Here is a 21,131-nt window from a genome sequence, read left to right as displayed (position 1 = left end):
TTCTAGAAGGTAATCCGCTTTACAAATAAAGCAATCTAGAAAATAACCACATCTCAACCTCTTTCTTAAATTAAATTTCTGCCTACCTTTCAGGCTGAGAATTCAAAACTTATTTGAAAACAAGGCTACCACTGCCATGTGACAGTATAACTTACAATACAACCATAGAATTCACAAATTTCAGGTTCTTCAAGTACATCAGGAAAGCAACTAGAAACTGACAGCAATGGGACTGTGGAAGGACAACTAGATTAGACACTAAAACACCTAAGTAGAGGTCCTTGTCCTTTCTTGCTCAAGCAGACTGCAAACCCTCCGGCATGCTGTTCCCTCATCTATAAAACAGAAAAACTCCACCTCTGACACAGCTCCTAGGAAAGCTGTGAGATCAACTGAAAATATGTGCAATGGCAATGTTAAGGACGTAATGAGATACTACGTTCTTTCTAGGGTTGAATTATTCTTAAATAACTAACCCTTCAAATTCAATAAAGCAGAAAGAATTGTTCTTATTAGCCAGAGTAGGATTGAACCCCTCCCACAAACACACAAAAAACCCTGCAAGTCAATTAAACATCACAGTAAGAATGATATTATAACCTTCAAAAATTTTGGAAGCCCTAGAGCTAACGCAACACCAAACTATAATTTGCTTTTGTGTAGGAGATTTGATTCAGAACATCCTGATAACAGTTTTTGAACATACCACATTTATAAACAGAAATCTGGTTACTGGCATCTAGGACAGCGAGGTCATTGCTCTTTTTAGGGTGTGCCGAGAACATGATTTGATTTACAGGATGTGGGAGCAGCAGTCGGTAGGTGCACATGGGAGGTGGAACCACACTCTGCCGGAAGACTGTCACCAATACCCTGTCTGCATGCGAGACAGAAAGAGGATGAGACACGTGGATGTTCAATTTGTAAAACAAGGCATCTGAACAGCACAGTACCACTAATAATGGTGGTAGAAAATATACAGCGATTCTTAAAAGTAATTGTTGGTGTTTTTATCATGAATAAGCTTAAATACAGTGTAGAGAAGGAAAGTAAGTGTCAGAGCTCTGTCTATATCTGGCTACTGTCACCTCCAGGCCTATAGCAGTCCATCTCGGGGCTTGGAGTTTCAGGTGCCAGGGACTAGGGCAAGCAGGCCAAAAGGTCAGAGTTCTAGTTTTAAACCTGGGCCTGCAACCAAGCCAGAATAAACCAAAATCCTTAAAGCATTTCCCTGTGCATGGATCTGGTAATAAGGCATATGTGCTTAAGTCCTCTATATAGAACATATGATTGTAAAATCAGTATTATGATCACTACATAGAACATAAATTAGTACATCAACTCATGTTACAATCTTAGAAGCAAGTTTTCCTTTAGGTCATCAGCAATAAATAAACTGTCTATTCGGGAAAGACTGACTTTCCCTAGTTTCTTTCCCCTCACTAAACAAAAACCCTCAACCTAATTAAAAAACACCAATCCAATCCGAGTACTAGGCAGATGTCTGTGACTTAAACTGAAGATACTGGAAAGGTATATAATTAGCAAGCAAATTATATATATATATTAAATATATACCAAAAAACAAAGCAACACAATGGAGTGGTGTGAGGGTCAACGTAATCCTATGTCAGGGCACAAAGACAAGGCTGACACACCAATGCCAGAAGCCTACTGTTGTCTTCCTCTCCACCCAGGGTCAGAAATGTCAATGTCTTCAAAGCCCAGACAAGTAAATGTGTAAAGGCCATGGCTGTAGTAGAAAAGGGAGTTGAGGGAGGCAGGGGGAGAGGAGAGACTATGGTTCTCAGGGGAGTACATGCCTCACCTAAGGGCGTTCCCATCCAATCGAAACCAAAACAAGTAAAAACAAACCAAACAACCAGAATAATCAATCAAGTAAAAATCCTGCACTGTTTTAGTCAAACTACCACATCTGCAGGCTCCTGGCTCAGGCCCCTTGCAGGCCCACAGACACACTCTCCAGCTCCTTACTTCCATCAACAACAGCTACATTTGCCATGTCACTTAAATTCTCTCCTGAGCTCCGGTCAGTCGTCCAGTGCCAGTCATAGCAGAGGTAATGCCAGCCTTGACAGAGAACATGCAGCCGGTATGGGGTCACCGGGTCCCACATCAGAGACACAATCTTGCTCTTCCCACAGGTGCTGAAGGGCAGGCTTTGCTTGAGATACCAGTGATAGTTTCCAACAGTCCAGAGCTGAACTGCAGGGGAAAATGAAAGGAAGGCCATCAGAGGCAGGGGCCAGAGGACCAGACTTCGTACCACTTGCTAGAGAGGGATGAGGACACCCTTTTCTTTTTCAAATAACCCTTTCTGCTCAGCCTCTTCATTAAGATAATAATATTAACAACAATTGTTAAAGTATAGTTTTTCAGGAGGATAAAATATTAAGCATCAATAAGGTCAGAAGCACGTGTGTTCATTTCTGCCTCTACCTTCAAACTTTATGATCATGATGATGGAAGGCTCCTACCATAGAACAGTGCTTTAGTGAGTTGTTTTTTTTCATAAAGACTTAGAAAGAAGAAAATTTGGCAATTAGATTAAAAGTATTAAAACACCCAATCCAAGAGCACTAGACTAGCATCACTATGTTGTATTACGCTTAAGACGCTTATTATTTTCTTCCAGGTGTTTTGCATGCAGTTATGTCCAAGGGAGATTAGCATGCAATTACCCTTAAAAGAACAAGACCAAAACCTGTAGAGCGCAGGAAATAGGAAGAAGTTGGTCAAAGAGTACAAACCTGCAGTTATAAGTTCCAGAGATCTAATGTATAGCATGGTGACTACAGTTAACAATACTGTATTGTATACTTGAAAGTTGCTACGAGAGTAGATTTAAAATGTTCTCACCAGGCTTCCCTGGTGGTGCAGTGGTTAAGAATCCGCCTGCCAACGCAGGGGACATGGGTTCCAGCCCTGGTCTGGGAAGATCCCACATGCCGCGGAGCAACTAAGCCCGTGCGCCACAACTACTGAGCTTGCGCTCTAGAGCCCACGAGCCACAACTACTGAGCCCATGTGCCGCAACTACTGAGACTGCGTGCCCCAACTACTGAAGCTTGCATGGAGGCAAGTGGAGCAACTAAGCCCGTGCGCCACAGCTACTGAGCCTGCGCTCTAGAGCCTGTGCTCCGCAACAAGAGAAGCCACCGCAACGAGAAGCCCGTGCACCACAATGAAGAGTAGCTCCTGTTCGCTGCAACTAGAGAAAGCCCGCACGCAGCAACGAAGACCCAATGCAGCCAAAAAAAAGTTCTCACCAGAACGACAAAAATGGTAATTATGTGAAGTGAAGGATGAGTTTATCAACCTTATTGTGGTAAACATTTCACAGTGCATGCATGTATCAAATCATCACATTGTAGCTCCTGAATGTACACGTTACATGTCAATTATATCTCAATAAAGCTAGAAAAAAAAGACCTAATCATGTCAAAGCCAACCTCTGTTAAACAGATGACACACATAAATGAAGATTTTAATTATATTAAGGAATTTCTTTTCTTTAAACATCTCCCTGATCACTAATTCTTAACTCAGCAATCACAGCAAATCCAACCTAGTTCTCGAACGAGGCTACTACAATACTTTGACCTAGCTCTGGGTTAAGTTAGACTACATGCTCATGCTCTGTGAGGACAGATGTTGTGGCTGTTCTTGCAGCTACACTTTTATCCTGAGCATATCATAGGGCCAGCCGTTAACACCTGGTTAATCAGTGGTTCTCAACTCTGGCTACACATTAAAAAATCACCTGGGGACTTCCCTGGTGGCGCAGTGGTTAAGAATCCGCCTGCCAATGCAGGGGGCATGGGTTCGAGCCCTAGTCTGTGAAGATCCTACATGCCGTGGAGCAACTAAGCCCGTGCGCCACAACTACTGAGCCTGTGCTCTAGGGCCTGCGAGCCACAACTACTGAGCCCGTGCGCCACAACTGCTGAAGCCTGTGCGCCTAGAGCCCGTGCTCCACAACAAGAGAAGCCACCGCAATGAGAAGCCCGCGCAGCACAAGGAAGAGTAGCCCCTGCTCGCCGCAACTAGAGACAGTCCGCGCACAGCAACGAAGACCCAACACAGCCAAAAATAAATAAATAAATAAAATTTAAAATAAATAAATAAATAAATGTCAGTGTTTACCAAGAAAAGTCACCTGGAACCTTTTTTTTTAATTTAATACTGATGTATACTCCCCATTATAACACACTGAGAGCAACTCTAAAATAAGACATTGGTAGCATTTTTTTTTTCCCTAAAGGTGCAGCCAGGGTTGAGAACTATTGTGTTGAATGAATAAACGAATGAATGAGCTTCTCAATAACATTTCAGTTAAAGTTCTATTGATTATAAAGTTTGAAAGAAAATAATCAAGCAAATGAAAAGATTTATGAAAAAAATGTTCAGTGCACTGCTATTGATGACAGTGAAAAATTACAAAACTTTAAATGTCTAACAACATAAGATTTAATAAACTGTAGCATAAATGAATATACAGCAATTTAAAATGACACAGATAGATATCTGAAATGGAAATAGTTTGTGACACACTGTAAAAGCAAGTTACAAAACTGCAGGTATCATACCTACATATTTAACAAAAATGAGATCATAGCTATACTGAGATGTATACATAAAATCTGGAAGACAAGAAACTTTAAATAGCGATTATTACTGAGTGACAGAATTACAGAAGAACTTTTCTTCTTCCCATCTTTATTTTCTAATGCTTTCACATATTACACATACACTGAAAAATACATATTTACAATTTGATTTGCAATTTAAAAGCTATAGAAGATTCTTACTTATATCTAATCTCATTTCTCTTTCACTTCCACAGTATTCCTTTGGCTAGCATTTTGATTTGCTACAGTGGTACCATGAAGAGAAACCACTGATGACTTGTGATGGTTAATTTACATGTCAACTTGGCTAGGCTATGGTGTCTAGCTGTTTGATCAAACACTAGTCTAGATGTTGCTGGGAAGGTATTCTGTGGATGTGATTAACCTTTATAATCAGATGACTTTAAGTACAGCAGACTATCCTCCATAATGTGGATAGATCTCATCCAAAGAGTTCATAGTGCCTTAAGAGCAAAAACTAAGGCCTCCCAGAGAAAACGGAATTTTGCCTCAAGACTGTAACAGAGAATCTTGTCCGAGTTTCCAGACTGTGGGCCTGTCCCACAGATTTTGGACTCAAGATTGCAACATCAACTCTTCACTGTTTCCAACCAGCCAGCTTACCCTGATTCTATTTCTCTAGAGACCCTGCCTGATACATAACTGAAATCCATCCCATCAAAAGCTAACCACTCCCTCATCTCTACCTACCCACCTCAGTTATCTTTGATTCCATTACAGGACTAAGTGAAAGGGATAAAGGAAACTCCATGGCCTACTACTTTCAATTACATTTTATGGGGCAGAAGGCTGAGATACTAGAGCTGTCTTACCATAGGTTTTTAGAGTGGAATTTTCTTCCCTCTGAAGGTCTTCCAGCCAAACTGCAAGCACAGTGGAATCTGCATTCCAGAGAAGGTCATTAACCTAGTAGGGAAAAAAAGACCTGTCACTGGCCTTTACATATTTACCTCAAAATCTTTATGATAGCTAAATTCCCTGCTCTCACAAGTCAAATAATCCCACACTTGAGTTGATCCCTAGCTGTAAATTACTAACCTATGGAGTTATTAAACAAATCTCAGTCATCATATGTAGAGGACTTCAAAAAAATGCATTATGTTTAAATACTTAACCAAATGAAGGTGACATTTTTAGACAATCAAGAATACTTGAATATGGACTAGGTATTAGATAATATTAAGGAATTATTACTAATTTTGTAAGGTATGATAATGGAATTGTGGTTATATAAAGAAAAATGTTCTCAACTGTTAGAGAAATGAATATTGAAAATATGATTTTTAAAATTAAAACCCTAGGAAATTTTTACAAAGTGTGTGTGTGTGTGTGTGTGTGTGTGTGTGTGTGTGTGTGCCAGGGAGTGAAGAATAGATGAAAATAATTTTGCAAAATGCTGGTACATATCTGTTGAAAGTAAGTAATAGGTACATGGGAGTTCATTAAACTCTTCTCTCAACTTTTAATATATTTAAATTTTTACATAATTAAAAATTACCATGATTTTTTTCCGCTCCAGCGAAGTTCCAAATGGTACACAACCTCCTTAAGGTTTAAATGTTAAAAATGGCAAGTATCTTTATCACTGGAAGAATTATGCTTTTGTCAAAATAAACAATAAAAACTGGTATTTCTATTTCCTTTCTGTGTTTTATCTAGGGTGAGGAAGGAATGCTATTTCTTTTCTATAAAATCTCCTTAGGAAAAACAATTTGGTTTATAAAAAAAAATTCAGTCATAGGAAGCCACTATTTTTATTACTGTCTACTCTGGGGCTTCTATTTACATACCCATATCAAATACAAATCTTCCTCTCTATAGCTGTGGAAAGTCCTCTAAATTTGATGGTAAAACAACTCAGGCACCTACCTTAACCTCATCTTTGAGGAAAGGAAGTGTAAAATGTCCATGGAGAAGTCCATTTTTCTCAAAAAACACAACATCCTGCTGATTGGGTTTATCTTGCGTAGATGCAATCAAACTGCCTGAGGGCCTTAAAGCAAACCCAGAGTGTTAGAGCATCCAAAAGCTCATCCAGCTGGCTAAGAACAAGATGAAATTCAGAGAAACAATTTTTTCAGCAAAAACAAAAAGCCTCCATCCAAGGAAGTTTTAAATCCCATGTTTCCTGGCAAGCAGTCACCCTAGTGTGGGACTATATCTGCCCAGAGGACAGAGTGCCTTTTCCTGATTTGCACAAGGGCTCTATTCGCCCACAAAGACTCACAGATTTAGACTGCACTTGGGTGACTTTTTAAAAGAACCAATAAATTATTTAAACCATTCCCAGTATAATGTCCTATAAAACCATAAACTATTTCTCTTTCAGTTATATGACTTCAGCAATATTACATGCTCAGGTAGGTATTTTTAAAGACTTCTCAGTCTACTGAAAACACCTTGATCGCCCCATCCTGTTTATATTTGTCTCTATAGAGTTTTAATTCAAATACATTTCTCTCTTTTCTGTCATCCAATTACCACTCAAATACTGGTGGGAAACAGATGTCTAAAACCCAGAGACCTAGGTTTTGCCTATGACAGATGCTGCTGAGGCAGAAAATATTTCTTCTATCTATAATCAGGACAGCCATATATCATAAGCAGGTTGTGACCTGCAAAAGGGTACTAAGCCAACAGGTGAATCGGGCCCAAATCCAGCCCACGTGTTCCTCAGCAATCAGGTCCCCTTAGTGTGGGAGTTTGTGCAGAGAAAGGAAGCCCTTTTCCTAGTTTTCACCAAAGCTCTGCTGCCCCACAGAAATTCACAGACTGTAACTTCCCTTCGAAGCACCACTTTCTGTTTTACACAGTGGCTTCATGTAGGCCCCACCTATAACCTACAAAATGTGTGGGCCTTGGAATGATAAGGTCTGTGAAGCTCAGAATCTACTATTCAAACCACATTCAGACTTCAGGGAACTAAAAAAGAAAGATACAGGCTTACAGCCAAATGAGAAAAAGTAATTACCTCTTTGTGTTTCATAAACACCTACATTCAATAGGTACCACCACTCCCACCCTAGTACCAAGAAATTCTCTGGGAAGAAGTTACAAGGTTTCTTCTCCCACTCACTTCCAAGCCAGAGCAGGTCCCAGTCCTGCCACAGGCTCACTGGTTGACTGTAAAGCAAACTCCCGGCTCCACACTCTGACCTTTCGAGCCCCTGTGTAGTAGATAGAGGGAGAAAAACAACAATGGCAAAACTTAAAGCATTGTGATAAATGTTGTCAAGTCCGAACTTCCTAACACCTTCCTCATTAACAAAAACTGTCATGGTTTCACAAAGCCAATTAGATGAATCTTGTTAAAAATTCGTATCCAGGACTTCCCTGGTGGTGCAGTGGTTGGGAATCCGCCTGCCAATGCAGGGGACATGGGTTCGAGCCCTCGTCCGGGAAGATCCCACATGCTGTGGAACAACTAAGCCCACGTGCCACAACTACTGAGCCTGCGCTCTAGAGCCCACGAGCCACAACTACTGAGGCTGCATGCCACAACTACTGAAGCCCATGTGCCTAGAGCCTGTGCTCCACAACAAGAGAATCCACTGCAATGAGAAGCCCGAGCACCACAACGAAGAGTAGCCCCCGCTCACCTCAACTAGAGAAGGCCCAAGTGCAGCAATGAAGACCCAACAGAGCCAAAAATAAATAAATAAATAAATAAATAAATATTAAAAAAAAAAAAAAATTCGTATCCAACAGGTAGGAGGCTGGGACAACTAGCCTCAAATAACTCTTCTGATTCTTAGCTCTATATTCATCTAACACCTAAAGCAGCACATCGTTACCTCATGGGTGTAATGAAAGAAAACCCTCAAAGCAAAAGGAAGAAAAATTTATTTCCATACCTGTCTCTGAGCAAACAACACTCACAGCAAAAAACTGTCCATCACCACGCCAGGTAACTTGTGGTCTATGGTCATCCCAGGGCAAAGCAGACTCATGCTAAAGAGAGGAAAAAACACAAATGTTACTGGTGGCCTTATACGGCCCAGAATCAAACAAGCCTCAGGCTATTAAAGTTAAATCTTTTATATAAGGTTTAAGCTATCTAGAAATCGAGTTTCACAGAATCCTCAGGAACCCTTCCAGAAGGGCCCTTAGACCCAGAAATCAAGAGAAAAGAACTTAAAACCAAACAAAACAAAATCTTTCTCTGGACATTAAAAAGTGGCCTCCAAGCATAGCAACAGGGAAAAAGAGCTACAGATCTAGATATTAAAAATAACGAGCTGAGGAATCTATCAGGTAACTATATAAGGAAATTAATGTTTGTCTAAATTTAAGAGGGTAGAGTTTTATTCACTGAGTAAACTTCGCAATGCTGCACAGAAGAGTTAAGAAGATGAGAGGAATGTGGGCAGGGAAGAGTCAGAGGAGTTAAAGCCAGCAGCAGTGATGAAAACATGGACAAGCTCCGCATTCTGCAGCAGCGAAAGAAGAAAGGTTTCCAGTGCCACTTGCATCTCAGTCCCGAAAGCCTTGAAGACAGAAGCCAATTCTGTGGGGCTGGGGACAAATGACCACCTGAGCATCCATCATCACATTCCAGTGACAGGCTAAGTCAGAATGGTGCTAGTGCCACAAGTTGCACAGTAGGGAATACACAGCAGCCTAACAAGATTTATTCTCAATGAAACTGCCCTGTGGTATACACAAACTTCCTCTAGTGAAGGGTTAGGAGACAATATGAGTTACACGGAATGTAGCCAGAAATAAATTAAGGATGGAAAATGTAACGGCAGGCATTGTATGATTTCATCTATCCTAGAAGGTCAGCTCAGGGAAATCTCCACATATAATATAGACAAAGTACTTCCATTTGCTCAGGCCCACATCTGGGGATTATCCTCAATTCCTCTCTCTCTCTCTTACCCTACATCTCATCTATTATCAATAAATCCTGTAGCTATATCTTCAAAATGTATCCAGAAAGAAGGAAAACATAGAGTTTCATCCAGGAAGAGAAATCAGGAAAAAAAAAGACTAATATATACATATGTAGGAAAAGTATAAAAACATGCATGTGAATGATCAACAGTGAACGCAGGGCAGCGGCTCCTTCTGGGGAGGAAGGGGGAGGGTATCAGGAAGGGATACAGAGTGTTTCATTTCTGTCTGTGGTGAGTTATTTTTTTAAATGAATATTGGTGATAATTATTCTCTATGTGAAAAAAAATAACAAAACAACTTGGCAATAAAAAGAAAAAAGGATCTTTCTAGGATGACTCATTCCCTAAGGTCTCCAAACAGCTTGTTTTACTAAAGCAAATCTGTCCATTACCGCCCTCTACTGGTGAAAGAGAGCAGGACCTGATGGGTCCCCCCCACCCCATGTCCTCACCCTGCCTTTTGTCTGCAGAAAAACTTTAGCCAAACGGTAAGTTTAATAAGAGAAGTGAGAAAATGCAGAAACAAAGGAAAACAGTCCAACATGACTAAATAATATAGTTTAGGCATCAAGCACAGTCAAGGACCTTTTTATTTCTTCAAGGGCTACAGATAATATTCTGAGCCATATCCTGTGAGCTGTCTTATAGATACTGAAACCGCCACCAAGTGGAAGAAGTTAACTACATGATGACCAGACTGTGGCCATGACATAGGCTGCCACAAATCCGAGAATTGGCCTCAAAGAAATGGGAACAAACCGACCCTGGAAGTAAAGACTAACTGTACTTAATCAAGATGATGCTGGTCAGACCACTGCGTGACCAATTTCAAGACGACTGTCAGAGCTGACTGTACTGTTTCTGCATGTAGACCCCCCCCTCGGCCTTTAAAGCTCTTGCCCACTGGTTGTCAGGGAGCGGAGTCGGCCTTTGGACAAAAATCGCCCCGCCCCCAACCCTCCCACCCGCCAGTTGCTGGCATCCAGCGGAATAAAGCAAACTTTCCTTTCCACCAACCTTGCCTCTTTATTGGCTTTAGAGCGGTGAGCAGCTGGACCCCACTTTTGGTAACACCTGGACACCTAAGAGCTCCTGGTGGGCAGCAGAACTTCTATTTGTTCCAAAGAAGGTTCTTTATCCATCAGACCAACCTTACCATTTGCAGCTGAAAGGCGGCTTGCCTGCCTTCTGATCCATGGAACTGCGTCTCCTTCCTGCCCCAGCCAACAGTGATGAACTTGCCTAGAGAACAAGTGAGTGAGAATATGCAAGACAACCAATAAGCTAAATAAAATAAAAGCAGTTTCATAGCTATTCTTCATGAAGTTGGGTCCTCTGAGGCCTCTCAATAGATTGACCAGCAGTCAATATTTTAAAAACCTATGTTCCATATTATATACTGAAGTGATTTTGAAGACTCTGAAATGCTCTTACTTTGGAAAGAGCTTTACTGCCACTGTATATAAATTCCCTTGATGACAGTCAGCAATCCATCCCCACTTTACAAGGAGAATGAAACATGAAGAATCTATGCAGTATGTCCACAGATAACAAAACATAAAACTCAAGAAGACAAGAGCTGGGAATAAAATTCCGATCGTAAGTGTTCAATCCACTCAATGTATCCAACCTCCCTGCTAGTGTTGGAGGAGACCATGATTATGGAATTCAAGCCCTCACAGAGACTGACACCCCCTAGTGACAGAGGCCAAAATTAGAACACAGGGCTTCTGCCTTCCAGGCTGGGCTTCTTTCTAAATTATAATGCTGATCTTACATAAAATATAAAGTCAGGTGCTGATATAATGCAGCCTTCTGTTCCTGAAGGTAGGATCTGGCATCCACCTATAAGAGGTACTACAGAGATGCCCCTGAAAGCATTGGCCAGATCCAGGACCCAATATTCCCCTCCTACAACTGATGCTGATTCTGACGAAGCAGAGCTGTTTATAATTTCTATAAATTATGGGTCAGCATGACCGTTTCCTGTCTGCTCTGCTTGGGCACATCCAAGTATTGTAGCATCCCAAAGCATACCTTGCTGCTGTATACAAATAGTAGTGCCTATCCTGGTGCACACCCCTGGGCTTCTATCCGAAAGTTTCCACAGAGAGATAAAGGGTCAAGGAGCGAAGCAAGACAACTTTTCCAGTGGGATCAGATGACAAGTGGTGGAGTTACAGCAGGAATCAGCAAACTACAGCCTGCATTTGCTTTTACAAATAAACTTGTATTGGAACACAGCCATACCCATTTCTTTATGTGCTATCTTAAGTGCTTTCACACTACATCAGCAGAGTTGAGTAGCTGCAACACAGACCATATGGCCTGAAAGCGGAAAACAATTACTATCCAGTTCTTTACAGAACAAGTCTGTGGACACCTGGGTTAGAAGAAAAATATCTATTCACCACTCCACAGAGTGACTTTTTGTACTGACAAATACATTTCTAAGACCTAAGACCCTGACTTGGACTCCCTCTCCTTTGATTTACTCTATTAGACTTCTTATGAAAAAGTCGGTGGGATGAGCCAGGCCCAGAGCACTTTCCCATGCAAAGATGTGTCGGTTACTACCTCTGTGACTATCCTCAAAGCTGGATGCCCCAGAGTCCCACCCTGGGCCCTAGATCCAGCACCATACCTGCTCCCTGAGCAAGCACATCTAATCCCAAGATTGTAAAGATTCCCCACATGCCAATGACTCCCAGTCCACAGCTCTGGCCTCTCCTGAGCTTCAGCCCCTTCTACTCACCTGCTTTACTTGCTGATCCCATATGGCCCTTAAACAAATCCAAGAAGGAACTCATCATCCACCCCTTACAGACCAGCACTTCCCACCTTCCCTCTCAGATACTGACATCTTTATTTCCACCACCTGAGCTTCTGGCTAGAGTCCTACTAAACTTTCTTCTTCACCTTACATACCCAAAGCCTATTTATTTCACTTTCTAAACTGGTATTTCTCAAACTAGCTAGGGCAGGAGGCGAACCATGCACACATATTCCAAAAAAGTTTCTCATAATTCCAAAAAATGTACTCCTATCCTCATTGAGAATCAAAATTTTCCTGCATTTTCCCCTTTTCTAGTCCCACACCCACCTTCTTTATCTCTCACATGGATTCCTGTAGTAACCTCCTACCAGATCACCCTGTCTCGTCTCTTCCCTCTCCACCAATCAATCTTGCATCATCAGAACCTTTAATGACTGATATCCTGTAACTTAATGTCCAAACTCCCTATCAAACTTAATCAAAATCCCTCCCCTTTATTTCATTCCACATCCATGTCCTGTCACTAGGCAATGCTGAAGTACTCACAGTTGCCTGAATAAGCCATGCTGTGTCACAGGCTTCTATGAAACATCCCTGCCTTGGAATGAACTAATTCACTTGTCTGGACCACTCCCCCGCCCTCAACCCTCATCTACCCAACACCAAGTCAGCCAAAACTCAGCTCAAGTCGGCCTCCTCTGGGAAGCCTTCCGTCCCCACTACTCCCTTCCTCTCCTTATGCTACCCTAATACCTGCACATCCTGTTATTATTGACTCCTTAAGGGAAAAGATGAATTAGCCACAGCACCAAACACACTGCTGGGTTCACACTACCTACTCAAACATTATTTCTGAACAAATTACTTTTGAATGAATAAATGAGTAGCACTTTTCTAAATGATTTCTTAGTAGAACGAGAAGTCATGAAGTTAGACCTCAGCAGAAGTTAAAATACCACCTCCCCCATCCTTCTCCTCAATCAGGCCAGCTACCTGGTGCCCTCAAGTTGGCCAGGGCTTCTTACACTCAATAAGCATCTCCACTCTTCTCCTCTTCAATACTTCCACAGCCTAATGCCCATATCACCTCAGCTAGATCTTAGCAAGAAAACAATATGATGGGTCCCATGAAAATTCAGGTCTAATCAGTAGGAACAAAAATCAGCTCTCTATCCTGCCTCTCTTGTTTTCTCCCCAAAACTGTACCTCAGAAATGCTCTCCTGGGCTTCCCTGGTGGCACAGTGGTTGAGAATCTGCCTGCTAATGCAGGGGACACGGGTTCGAGCCCTGGTCTGGGAAGATCCCACATGCCGCGGAGCAACTAGGCCCGTGAGCCACAACTACTGAGCCTGCGCGTCTGGAGCCTGTGCTCCGCAACAAGAGAGGCCACGATAGTGAGAGGCCCGCGCACTGCGATGAAGAGTGGCCCCCACTTGCCGCAACTAGAGAAAGCCCTCGCACAGAAACGAAGACCCAACACAGCCAAAAATAAATATAAATAAATAAATAAATAAATAAATAAATAAATAAAAGATTACCAAAAAAAAAAAAAGAAATGCTCTCCTTATTCTAGCTAGTACAGTCCTTTTCATTAAACCTCCTGACTAAGCCTGTCCTGGGGTTTGGGCAACAACTACCCAGGTGATTCTAAGCACAGATTCCTATTCCCCAAGTTATTGACAAAGCCAGCTCTCAGACTTGGAGAGGCACCAGAGGTATGCCTTTTAAAATGTGGAATGAACTAAAGGAACTGGGCTATCAGACAGTGAATTAAGTTGGGGTTTAAGCTTCATAGTCCTTTGGGCTTACGATGCGGCTATCAGTGTGCAAGACAAGTCACAAAATGGTTCAAACAAAGCTATACTTACTTTCACCAAAATCATCCTGGTGGATTTGCTGCTCCATGATTGGCTCAAACTCTTTTGTCATCATAATTAGGGTCTGCTGACCTTGGAGGAGCACAAACGAGAATGATTTTGTTCTCATTTAGCAAATCTGCCATTCCGTAAGTATCTACAGCACTGGAAGCTACTGAGCTGGAGTGGGGGAGTTTATAGTCACAACAGGGAAGACAGAATTTATTCAAAATGTTCTGACTCTCATTTTAAAAAAAAAGTTTTGACTGGGTAAGTCACCTAGTACTTATTCTCAGCTATTTATGTATGTCAAGCTAACATTAAAGTCCACATAGCCCTCTTCCACTAACTTCACAATTTAGTCAGCAAGATATCTCTTCAAATGTATACTGCATCAGGGTGCTAGTTTGCAGAAACTCATCTGGAATGAAAAGACTTAAGGGAAAAAAATAGGACTGGGAGAGCAGTTCTTAGAATCAGTTTATTTTATGTAGCAACTCTTCCTCTTAGAGTAGGTTAAATACTGCTGACATTTTAAACCATACCTATGGACCTTAGCAGCAACTTTTTAAAACAATATATTAAGAAGTAAAACTTAACTCAAAAACACCACATTCCCTATAGATTATCATGTTGGTATGCTTGTTCCAAGAAACGTTGTTTTTTGAAACCTAAGCACCCTAAAACTTAAGCCTGTGAGATATTAGGAGTCATGTTTTATAAAAATCAAGAATTAGGGACCAGTGACAGGCTTACCTGTGGCAAGAAGCACCAGCTCTTGGTCAGGACTCCAACTCATGACAGAGATACCACTGGCTACACTCCCGACACATTCCAGCTGAGAGAGACATTTTAAAATGTTAAGGGAGATATGAAAATATAAGCGTCTCCGTAAATATTTACTATGACCTTAATCAAAACAATTAACAACACACACAAAGGTGAAATTATTCAGTGAACATTTATTCAGTAACAGGTATTAAAAGACCAGGCACGATACAGACCATAGGGACTGGAGGTGACTACGGCCACTCCATTCCTCCCCTTAAGGAGATAAAAGATGCCTCTACAGTAGGGTTAGGGATGTAACCGAGGTGTCTGGGAATTAAGTGCGGGCTCAGAGCAGAGACTGATAAGTGGCCCAGGACAGTCCAGGAAAGCTTCTCGGAGGAGGTGCTTTGAAGGGTGGGAATAGGGCCAGGAGGAAGAGACTGGGCGGAAAATGTGCAGTTAAAAAGAGCACTTAAAAATCAGCTGCAACTAGAGCCTAAGGTATACATATACACAGGAATGATGGGGGTGGGAGGTGAGGCTAAAAAGGAATTTGGGGAACAGACAGTGAGAGGTCTTATAAGGCACAATAAGGAATCTGGATTCTGTCTTGCAGACACTGTGATGCCACAAATGTGGAAGATCAGCACCATCTGGTGGAGACCGATGGATTGGAGGAGCTCAGTAATTAGGAAAAAATTCTACAAAATGTTTTGAAAGTAAAAGCATACCTTTTAAATGTGAGAAATACTAAGTAAGTTATACTTGATGGCTTTGATATTTCTCACCATGAACTGAGAATAAGATTTATTGTTGTACTAAATGGAACCGTTAAAAGCAAAGGTGCCAGATTTAGACTGCCAGGGTTTAAATCCCACCTGATAACTGTTTGACCTTGGCCTAGTCATTTAAGCCCTCTGTGCCTCAATTTCCTCTTCTGAAGAACGGAAAAACAACAATCTACCTCATAAGGTTGTAGTGAAGATTAAATACAATTTTGCATAAAAAACACTTGAAAAAGTGCCTGGCACATTGTCAACATTTAATAAATGTCAGCTGCTATTATTATCCTATGATTATAATATGACTTGTGATACATCCATGTTAAAGAGATCACAACTAAGGGAGTAATCAACAAAGTTTAAAAAGCTGTCAAGAAGGTGAGGATAGAAATCCAGAAACTCAGCCTTATGCTAAGTAGAGAAGGAGGCAAATGGTTGAAATCTATCTTCTCTGGTAGTCATAAGATGTGCACATAATGAGAGCTTATCACCTTAGCACCCGTAGTTCAGGGACTCTGAGCCATCAAGGAGAGGCTTACTCAGCATTCATAAAAGAAAACATAAGCCATGTAAACATTTCAACGACTTCATAAATTGAGAAATAAAGGTTACAACTCAGGATCAGATTCTAGTAAGAGGTGAGCTATACCATACAAGAGTGGCCAGATCTGGGTTTTTGTTAAGTTCTTATTTGGAATGTTCTGATTGTTCTAATTAATAAATGCAGTAGACAAAACTGAGTTTTAGAAGAATCCTGAAATACGGCTAAAGCCATGCCAACAATCTTCTGTAAAGAATTATATAATGCAAAGACTTTAATTTGCAAAATGCTTAAATATTATGGCTCCTGACATTTTAAACTTCTACGAAAAACTAGTGACATGAAACAAAAAAAGGCGTTTGAGGATGTCTAAGATTTCCTCCTCACTGGTCTCTTCCACTTACCTGGTGTGTGTTGAGATTGCAAAGTAGGACATCTCCAGAAGCTGTGGCCACACACACAGACTCGTGATCCAGCAACTCCTGAATACCAACAATGCAGCCACTTCCATCCTCTGGGAGAAAGCCTTCTGTCACCAGAGGAATTTCATTTTTCACCTTTCACCAAAACAAACAAATAAGCAAATTAACTCAATCTACTTTCAAGAACAATTCGTCACACTTCCAGAAATACTTTTTAATGCTTCTTTTATAATATAAAAGCTTTCAAAAATGTTTTTTTCCTAGATTAAAACCCAAACTTTCACTTGAGAAATTTCACAACACTACCATCTTTTTTTTTTTTTTTTTAACATCTTTATTGGAGTATAATTGCTTTACAATGGTGACAACACTACCATCTTTAACACAAAACACAGTTCATGTGACCTTTGTGCCAAGCAAACATAAAAGCCTGGTATCTTTGAAAATATCCAATAAAACATGAAGCTAATAACTATGATTTTCTAAAATGTATACAGTATGGGGAAAAGGGACTAAGAATGTAATCACCTAAAACACATCAGTAGCAAAATATAATTAAGGGAAGATATCAGAATTAACCTAAAGAGCTTTTCACTATACATACGCTCAAGCTCCAGAAGTGAAGATTCTGATGTAGTTGGTATGAGATGGAGACTGAAACAGTTTAAAAAGCCCTACAGGAAATTTTCACCTGCATTCCCACTTGAGAACTGTTAATAGATAGTATTTACATGGTAGAAAGGGTAAAAAGTAGGGCACCCCGCAAAATACAACGTCAGAGGTTTGCCAGCTTAGATTAAAACAGAAGCAGACTAAAAGACAGGGTACTAGTTAAGTTATGTCTAATATGACATCAGTATAAAGCGAAGGGAGCATTCATTTGGGGGGGGGACGTAAATTCAGAAAGATTTAAAGGAAAGACTATTTGGGGAAGCAAGTTTGGAAAAAGACAAGTCAAGAGTCATGCCAAGTGCTAGCATCCTCCATCAGTAAGTTACCTCTCTTGCGACAGGGTCTACTTCTATCAGTCCATGTGCTGAGCCAATGAGCACTGTGTCCTGTTCAGTTCGGAGAGAGAAGCACTGAGGTTTCCCTGGAGCCTGAATATCCCTGAACTCCAAGCTCCGAAATAACTTTAGATTTCTCATGATGAAGCGACTCCTGAAAGAAAAGTACAAATATCTCTTAATGAAGCTTTAATTTCTCTGAGAAATAGAAACAGCTTAGTATCGATAAATCACACTCCAGTATAAGCAAAATGATTCAGGGAGCAGAGAAGTTAGAATAACCAAGAAAAAAAAGATCTAATCTGAACCCACACAGAGATGAGCAGTAGCAACCTAACCAATTGTGTAAATCTATGGTCTACAAATTGAGGCTGTGAAATCTATTTTACGTTCTCACTCTTTGAAAGAGGCAAGATTCTCAGAGTTTTTTCTTCAAAAAAGATTTAACATCAGTTATTCTGAAGGGAAGTTGAGAAGAATGCAATGAATGAGAAAACATTTTATTTTTGCACATGAGGATATTTTTATAACTTGACAGATTTACAAAATAATATAAAAATCCACATATATACTGGCAGTTGAAGAAAATAAAATTACTTTAATATCACCAACTACATTTATTTATAAACTGGCTCTATATCTTCATTAAAAAATTAAAATGGAAATCAAACACAGAAATAAAGAAAAGCATTTATGGGACTTCCCTGGTGGTGCAGTGGTTAAGACTCTGTGCTCCCAATGCAGGGAGCCCGGGTTCAATCCCTGGTCAGGGAACTAGATCCCACATGCATGTCACAACTAAGAGTTTGCATGCCACAAGTAAGGAGCCCACGTGCCACAACTACAGAGCCCGCCTGCTGCAACTAAGGAGCCCAAGTGCTGCAACTAAGACCCAGCACAACCGAATAAATAAATAAATATTTTTTTAAAAAAAAGAAAAGAAAAGCATTTATTGTTCTCAGGGAGAAAAGAAGACACTATGAAATTACAACAGTATACTTCAAAATGATGACCAACAATTCGAGGAGCTTGATAACCTGGTATAACTACTTCACATTACTCCACTCTCCTGGCCTGATTTTCACCACGGCAATAGAAAAGCTGAGAAAAGAACGATCAATAGGAAATCTACCTTGGTCTGACAAAATCAGACTTGTTTTAACGTATAACATTACCCAAGAGAAAAAAAAAAGTTAATGTGCTGTATATTTATATCCAGACCCCTTTAAGGTTTATACTGTAATTGGAAGTCCCTAACTTATGTTAGGGGTGACAATTACACAGACCACACTGGCCTTCTTGTCACCTTAATCCAAGGTGAATTCTCTCATCTTGCATTTCCTACTTACGACAATGAAAGAATAAACATGAATTAATTCTTATACTACATAGCAGATAAAATGTTAAGTGTAGTATGAGTGAGACAACATAAAATGTGGGTTAAGAGGAAAGCAAGCCCACACGGTGGAAGTGAGGAAGAGAATCAAGGCAAACAATGGTTTTGTGAGCTTTCATGACATTTATATTCAAGAACTTCTAGAAATTATTCGAACCTGTATTATACCATGCAGACTTTTTATTTAGATCTAATTCTATATAGAAAGCTTGGGTTTTTGAAAGCATATAAAAGTTACATTACCTTTCATCTTTAAATAACATAAAGACGACCACTGACATAGATCTGAAAGGATGGGTAGATTTGAGATGAGAGGATGTCTGGCTAGAGGGGAGTAAACACGGGACAGAGTAGCAAGAGGTGAAAACAGGCGAGAGAGGACCAAGTGTATTTCAACCTGGTTTAGCTAATAATAATTATGCTGTTATTGCTGCCATGATCAGAGCATCAAAATGTCTCGCTGTGAACTTGGATTCTATTCACCAACAATCTGTGGAGCTCTGGGGTCCGTGAACCCCAGCATAAGAATTTGGAAGGCAAAGGCAGAAGGAGATGAGGAGGACTCCCTTTTTCCTGTTACCCTGCTGTTTCAGTCAATGTCGCGCCAGCAATGGGCCTTCATCCTTCCAGGGGCCCTTGGTCCCAGCCTCTAGCACTCCCATGACCAGCATGATAACAACCACCCCAGAGGTACCAGCACTCACCAGGCAGGTGCTCCCTCCAGGTGCCTGAAATCTAGTAACATGGAGCTCCTCCTCTGAATTCCAGAGCTATCAACACCAGCTTTCCAATGCCTCTCCTCCAAGGTTATGATAACCCCAATGGCTTTCCTTGTTTTGATCCTCGGACCTAGCTAAGTGTAGTAATTTCTTCCATCAGTTTACTTTTTTAATTACTTCTCTGCTCCCTTTTGCTTTTTGTTCCTCCAGTGGGTATTTAACCAATCCTTCATATTAAATTCTGTTGAAATATTGTGTGGTTTCTACTTTCCTGACTGGACCCTGACTGACAAACATATCAAACAACCTGAGTTCTCAAATCACTGAGCTTTCAAAATCACCGGCCAGGTGTCATAGGGAAGAACCTTTTGTATTCTATTACAAGTTGATCACTAAAGGGATGCAGCCTATAAGCTTCAATTATACATAATGACTCAATTCTCAGAACCCTGACTCCCAGGTAATGAGCATTAAGCTAAAATACTTCTGTTTAGCTCACAAGAAACATCCTGACCAGGCCCACCTGTGAATGACTGCAGGGAGGAAGAAATCAACACATCCCCTCTGGAGGCTAATGGAAACCAGGAAACGTTTGACTTTACTCCCTCCTCTTTTAGTATAAAAAAAGCCTGAATTCTAACTCAGGCAAGATGGGTCTTTGGGGGCACGAGCCCACCATCTTGGTTTGCTGGCTTTCCGAATAAAGTCGTTATTCCTTGCCCCAACACCTCGTCTCTCGATTATTGGCCTGTCGTGTGGTGAGCAGAACGAGCTTAGGCTTGGTGACACAAGGGCAGCTCATCATTCATCTCCCTCCTCCCCAACCCTTCCAGCCTCAAAATGAACTTCTCTAAAATTTCACACCTATCAGCCTTATTCCCTTACGTTCTCAGAGGTGTCCTACTCTTTTTCAAGACCAGCAAAGGAGAACCCTCCAAACTCCCCCAGGACCTTGGCTTATCGGTACCCTTTCTTTTACATCTGCAATCTCCAACTCCCCTGCCCTCAAATGACTCATCCTTTCTCAGCCCTTAAATGTGCTAAAGATCTCTCCACACCATAGATCAATTCTGGATCCTCTCTGAAATTACTGACAACTCCTCTATTTTCTTCCCTTCCTCCTTCATCCGTCCACCTCTTGGCTAATTATCATGCCCATGACCACAAGTACCAAACAGATCACTAATATGCTTAGTAGATCTAAACGTCCAGCCCTGACCCTCCCTAAACTGAACACTAAACTCACATTTTCAACCTCCTGCTGTTATCACAAGGATTTCTCAAAAAGC

The 21,131-nt window shown here is 40.9% G+C and overlaps 1 protein-coding gene across 3 annotated transcripts in view; it reads right to left on the bottom strand.

The window, feature by feature from the left end:
- Positions 1–21,131, bottom strand: part of ELP1 (elongator acetyltransferase complex subunit 1) — a 62,978-nt gene that overhangs the window by 40,800 nt on the left and 1,047 nt on the right. For 2 of the 3 annotated variants that reach the window (XM_036856733.1, XM_036856735.1), the window contains exons 2-12: positions 17,719–17,881; positions 16,703–16,855; positions 14,961–15,042; positions 14,217–14,297; positions 10,728–10,813; positions 8,528–8,624; positions 7,750–7,840; positions 6,543–6,666; positions 5,486–5,579; positions 1,996–2,226; positions 707–877 (exon numbers count right to left, since the gene is read on the bottom strand). In XM_036856733.1, the coding sequence (XP_036712628.1) occupies positions 707–877; positions 1,996–2,226; positions 5,486–5,579; positions 6,543–6,666; positions 7,750–7,840; positions 8,528–8,624; positions 10,728–10,813; positions 14,217–14,297; positions 14,961–15,042; positions 16,703–16,855; positions 17,719–17,868 (1,360 nt within the window). In that variant the 5' untranslated portion in view covers positions 17,869–17,881. The remainder of the gene's footprint in view (positions 1–706; positions 878–1,995; positions 2,227–5,485; positions 5,580–6,542; positions 6,667–7,749; positions 7,841–8,527; positions 8,625–10,727; positions 10,814–14,216; positions 14,298–14,960; positions 15,043–16,702; positions 16,856–17,718; positions 17,882–21,131) is intronic. The other variant, XM_036856734.1, reaches the window with a different exon arrangement.

The sequence above is a fragment of the Balaenoptera musculus genome, chromosome 6 (assembly GCF_009873245.2).
Source record: "Balaenoptera musculus isolate JJ_BM4_2016_0621 chromosome 6, mBalMus1.pri.v3, whole genome shotgun sequence".
NCBI classification, from domain to species: Eukaryota; Metazoa; Chordata; class Mammalia; order Artiodactyla; family Balaenopteridae; genus Balaenoptera; species Balaenoptera musculus.
The sequence above is the reverse complement of the archived record's forward strand: the minus strand, read 5'-3'. Positions and strand labels throughout refer to the sequence as shown.